Consider the following 6419-nt stretch of genomic DNA (forward strand, 5'->3'; position numbering starts at 1 on the left):
GGTGCCACCCCTGGGCAGGTGGGCCTGTGTTGCATAAGAAAGCAGGCTGAGCAGGGGCCAAGGGAGCAAGCCAGTAAGCAGAGTTCCTGCATGGCCTATGCTCCAGATCTTGCTTCCAGGTTCCTGCCCTGAGTTCCTACCTTGGGCTCCCTGGTGAGCTGTGACCTGGGAGTTGTAAGCTGCATAAACCCTTTCCTCCCCAACCCAAGTTGGTATTGGTCAGAGTATTTTGTCACAGCAATGAAGAAACAAACTAGGACAATGTTCAAGTAAAAAATTATTTAAAAAACAACAAAAAAAGGCACATTTGGTACATAGCCTGGCCTAAACAATCAGTCACACCTTAACTAGATCTCTCATTTTTATCATTTGCTAATTCATATTGTATATATATACTGACTGGTCAATTTTAAGTTATAATAAGTCATCACTGAGAATAAACTGAAAGAAATGCACCATAGTCTGCTATTACACAGTATCTGCACTATACAAACACAGTAAGCAGTAATGACTTTAAGAGAATAGGTAATAGTAAGATGTAACCAAATAGTTTGGAAGGAAAGGGTATTTATTATCTTTTTATGGGACCTGTTTATTGTAAGTTTATATAAGACTTTTAAATAAAGGCTGTACTTAATAACTGGCTCACAAAATACCTGAGAATTTAACAGTCATTGCTTACAATCTGATAAAAACCAGCCTCAGTACATGAAGCCAGTTAACCTAAAATCACTAGGAGTAAGGAATATGTATTTTTTAATTGAGCTTTTAAAATTTCACACAATATTTCTCACTCACATCCAGACCCCCTACCCCATCCATTAACAGCACCCCCCATCCCCCACCCCCATGCCACAGAACCCTGTGCACTCTGCCATACATGCTGAGTCCTATTCTCATGTCCCCTTTGGGCCCTTGTTTAATTGAGCTGACATGGGTCCTGAGTTCAATGCCACCGCTGCCACAGGCACACATGAGCAAGCCTCTGTTGGTCCGGAAGCCTCCACCTCACGGGAGGAACACGTATTTTTTAAAAAGATCTCCAGATAACTCTATCCAGTGAAGATTGAAGATTACTGCCTGAAAGGGTTTAATGATAGAGCTAATGCTAATATTTCTTGGGATTTGAAAGAATAATTTGTTCCTTGGGAGAAAGAATGTTTCTAAGGGAAAAAGTGAAGCGAAAAGAGGCAGAAAAAAACGTTGCTGAGGCTTGAGGGATCACAACAGGAGAATACATGGGGTTGGTGCAAGTGACTTCTGGAGAGAGAACTTGGGTGACCAAGCACTCCGGTTTGTTGGATACAAGATTATCAGTGCTGAAACCAAAAAGTCTCTGAGAAATCACTGAAGGTGCTGCATGTTTCTATTTAACATATTTTAATAGCCGCATGTAGCTTGGGGCTACTATATTAATAGAACAGCAGGTACTTACAAATATGATAGAACACGGTTCCTTTGCCTATGCAGATTTCCTATCTGCTGAGGTAGAAAGAATTTTGAAGCATGCTAAAAGGGAAATATAGGCCAGTAACAATTCAGAGACCAAAGTTAAATTTGTGCTGTCAAACTAATGTGCTAACATGATAGATATTCTTCAGAAAGAAGCAATGATTTTTGTGAAGGCAAAAAGTTTTTTTCTCCAGGTAGTACCATAGCTAGACAGTAAATTAAAAGGAGAGGGATGCTTGGCACTAAAGTGACCACAATCCCTCACATGGTTTGTCTCAGAATCAATAGCAAGCATTTAGCAGAATGATCTGTAACTGAGGGAAAACCTGAAAAGAACAACACTATTTGACTGTGGGAAGCCTTGTCCTTTGATGTCTTAGATGTTATTTCCTGAACTCTTGGCTGACTAGAAAACTAAATATCATGTTTATAATTGAACTACACTTCCCAAAATGTGAATTTTCAAGGTAATATTCTCATTCAGAATATACACATGAGGATCATTACAAGAAACAAGCTACCATAATATTTATAATGGTATTTGTAACATAAAATCACATTAAGAAAGATGACCAAAATAAAATTAACTTGGAATATTATATCCCTATAAAAATAACCAAAAGGAAATGAAGAGTTCTCATAACAGCATTCTTTAGATAGAAAAAGCTCATACCCTGGATAATTCAAATTTTACTAATTAAAATCTTTTGAAATGTGAGATGTAAAGTTATAGAACTATATTAATTTGACAGAGCTGGCATGGCTAGTCTATGACAAATATAAAATGTTTAAACTTTTTAAGCTTTCAGGACTCAACTGCTTTAGCCAGGGTGAGTTATTCTCATTCTCATCTAAAGCTGCAATAGCAGAATAGCCTAGGACATTTAGCCATCTTGTCCTGACAAATAACCAATTCACCTTGTTTTCACCCAGTATAGTCTTAAGTATTGATTTTGCCAAGTGAACTCAGACATGTGTCACACTTATCCAATATATATCCTTTTCCTTGGAAATTTAGTTTGAACATCAATCAGTCACCTGGCCTTTTCACCTCTGATTCCTACTGCCACTGTCTATCAACTATTAAAGCTTGGCCATGTTCCAAGTTGTGTTGTTTTTAGAAACTGAAATATATATTGTGTTCTATTTCTTGAAAAGTATGCAAATGTTCACTAATTAAAGGTCTTCATTAAATTTATTTTTTTCCTAGACTGAACCCCCATTTCAAAGATACATCAATATTTCCTTTCAAAATCTATTTTCTGAATAGTAGCACTATCCCCTTATAATTCTAATTTCAGTTTTGAGGAAAAAAAATGAGACATACATTCAATTGAGTAGTAATTTTATAAGGGTCTTCAAATGGAGTAGAGTGTTTTTGTCTCTTCCTGAATCCAGTGAGAGTCAGAGAATGACACCCACCTTGAGCTGCAGGCCTCCTGGGACCACAGTGTTTGCTGGAAGGCTTTTAATGTGTTGGCAGACATAAGAGGAGAATTGCTCCTGCTCAGCCTGTAATTGGGGGCCAAGCTTCGAGAGATGACCTCTGTTGCTTTTGATAGCTGTCTGCAACTCATCAATCAGCATGCTCACCTGAAGGGGTTAAATTACAAGCGTTGTTAGCAAGAAGTAATTGTTGATGTCACACCTATTAGAGTTTTGAGTATCTAGCTTGATGGGAGAAAATGACTTCGACACAGGAATTTGAGTACAGATCTATTCTCAGGTAAAAAGAATAAAAGAGATAGTCATACATATCTTCAATACACACACACACACACACACACACACACACACCACATCCTTTTTACTTCAGGACTATGGACTAGGTAGCCATTTATAAGTGGTGAATGAAAACTATTTCTGGGTATAAAAAGAACACATAGATTTGACATGCTTATAAAAACCTTAAACTCCTAAACAGACCAGATATGGTGGCACATGCTGAACAGGGCAGATGTGGTGGCACATGCTGTAATCCCAGCATTCAGGAGGAAAAAGCCAAAGAATCACTGTAAGTTTGAGGCCAACCTACTCTACATAATGACTTCTAGGGCAACAGGGGCTACCCAGTGAGACCCTGTCATAGACAAGCAACAAAAAAGAGGACATGAATAAATAATAGGATAAACTTTTTCCAGGACTGTAAATCATTCAGCGTTGTATAACCTACTACATACTGCATTGTACAATAGGTATTTTATTTTTTTTTACTTTAATATTGTTCTAGTTACCTTCTACCACTACAATAAAAATACCGACTAAAACCAACTTGGAGAGGAAACAGTTTATTTGGCTTACAGTTCATAGTCCATCTCTAGGGAGGTCAAGGCAGGAACTCAGGGCAGGAACCTGGAGCACAGAGCTGAAGCGCAGCACAGACCATGGAAGATAGCTGCTTACTAACTTGTTCTTCTGGCCTACACTCAGCCTACTTTCTTATGCATCATAGACACACCTGCCCAGGGATAGCACTGCCCACAGTAGGCTGGGCCCTCTGACATCACGTAATAATTTAGAAAATGCCCTGCAGACACGGCCACAAGCCAATCCAGTGGAGGAAATTCCTCATTTGTGGCTCTCTCCATCTAGCTGTGTCAAGTTGACAACTGAAGCTATCCAGCACAACTATGTACTCCAGTAAAATTCAACCCATATATCAAATTCATTAAGATTTTGTTAACCTTTTAAAATCTATTACTAGACAATAAACTGTTCTAGACAACATTTTCAATAGAAATAAAGCATAGAATGTTTCCAGAAATAAGAAATACACACCTTTGATTTTTTTATGTTTCTAGACTTCTAATCAGTGTGGTTAGAAGACACACGAATTTTACTTGTGTATTGTGGGTAAGTTATACTGAAGTCTCACAAATAGCAAATAAATGTTTAATTACATGGTTAGCAAATTAAAAATAGTACACTTCTTTGACTTCACTGTTTTACATAAATTTACGTTTTATGTAACCAACTGCATTCTTACATAAATGTCAGCTAATACAAAGTAGCAACCAAAATAGAAAAGCAGAAATCCCATTTATCCATGATATTTTAGGATGATCAGCTTATAGCCACTTAGAATTACAAATTACAGAATACAGTATGAACTTTTAAATCTTGGGTTAAAATTCTGACTATCAATCACGGACTGGGAGACTTTGAACAGGTAACAAAACTGTCATCCACAAATAACGAATAACACTGCCTTTGCCACATTGAGAATTAAATTAAACAATAAGAAGATAAAACAATGTCTAACTTGAAGCAGTTGTGCCAATACCCTGGTATATTAATTCAGTTTTATTCATTTTTTAAAATTACCATACAAAGCATTGGATTTTGGCATTCATACATATTTTGCTTTTGTTGGATCTCCTCTCCTACTCCCCTTGCCATACCCCTATCCCCCTCCCATTGACCCCTTTCATATACACACAAACATATGTATGCAATAACACAGGTATATGCACATATATAAAATTACAATCTAGGATGTGCATATAAGAGAAAATGTTCTGACTTACATGGCACTGGACTGGTTTACATACCCACCAGCAGTGAATAAAAGTCCCCCTTTCTCCACATCCTCAGCAGCATCTGTTGTTTGCTTTCTTAATATTAGCCATTCTGACTGGGGTGACATATTTTAATTTGCATTTCCCTGATAAGTAAGAATGTTGAATAGTTTTAAAATATTAAACATTCATGTTTCTTCTTTTGAGAACTGCCTTGATTAGATCCTTTATTGATTGGAAGTTTTTGAATTTTTCAGTTTGTTCTATGTTCTATCCTATCTGAAGTGTAACTGGTAAAGGTTTTCCTGCTCCATGCTGATCACTTCCTTTGCAATGCAGATTTTTAATTTCATGTAATACCATCTGTCAATTATTGGGTTTGTGTCTTGTGCCATTGAAGTCTTCCAGAAAGTTCTTGCCTAGGCCTATATCTGGAAATATTTCCCTTTGTAGACTGGCATAATATTGGTATAGTATTTTCTTTTTAAAATCTGTGTTGTCTGTTTTAATTTTTTCTTGGGCTGTCTTTCCTGTGTTTACTCCATACAATAGATAAAAATTCTAAACTATTTGTTGCATAATTCTCTAGTTCATCTCAATGCCCACAAACAAAATGGACACTCCTTCTTCAAGAGAATCTTATCTGCTCTTTAGATCTCTCAGATGAAAATACATTGGTATTTGACTCAACCTATGCTCCACTCTCATGGCAAATCTATAATTTTTATTCCTTTTTCAAAGAGTACAGAGAATTTACCCAAATCTAGGTTATGCTAGTAATCACCACATGATTTGAAAATTTTTCTACTTTACCTATTCAAAAAGGAAGTAGAAATACAGTAGTTCCCAGATAAACAGAAATTGAGGGAATTCATTGCAACTGGACAAGCTCTATGAGGAATGCTTAAGAAGCCCTGCACTGGATATGAAAGGATGGACGTGTCATTCTTAACACACAGGAACACAAAGAACTCACTAAAGACAAAGGTACTTGAAACAATGTGAAGAATTAAAACAGAGCATGTTGGAAAACAACTATTTAATACAATAAAGAATAAAAGACGGCACTACCATCCTCAGGCCTCTTGGGGTAAGTCTATAGCGCAGCTCTCACGCCGGGATCCCTAAGCCACATTCACCCTTCCATCCCTCCCACCGTTCTATACTCCTAGTTTGGGCCCTGCACCATTCCTAGTCTTGGGGCCCCAGACACCTGGGGAACCAATACTGCTTCCTGATCCTTCTCACCCAGACCAACTCAGTCCCTTTCTTGGGCTCCAGGAGCACAGCTTCTAGTCCTGGCCCCGCCCTCACCTCTCTCTGCTTCCCTGGGCCTGCACCACCGGCTAACTCTCCTAGCCTCCACTACTATCCTCAGCCCTCTTGGGGTAAGACTATAGCTCACCCCTCCGTGCCAGGACTCCCTAAGCCACATTCACCCTTCCATCC

The 6419-nt window shown here is 38.1% G+C and overlaps 1 protein-coding gene across 1 annotated transcript in view; it reads right to left on the reverse strand.

The window, feature by feature from the left end:
- The window catches only part of Dcdc1 (doublecortin domain containing 1), a 469865-nt gene that overhangs the window by 286801 nt on the left and 176645 nt on the right, over positions 1-6419 (reverse strand). The window contains 1 exon segment of the mRNA XM_008851730.2: positions 2875-3045. Within this exon segment, the coding sequence (XP_008849952.2) occupies positions 2875-3045 (171 nt within the window).

Source organism: Nannospalax galili, unplaced genomic scaffold (assembly GCF_000622305.1).
Source record: "Nannospalax galili isolate Female #2095 unplaced genomic scaffold, S.galili_v1.0 scaffold11, whole genome shotgun sequence".
Lineage (NCBI taxonomy): Eukaryota > Metazoa > Chordata > Mammalia > Rodentia > Spalacidae > Nannospalax > Nannospalax galili.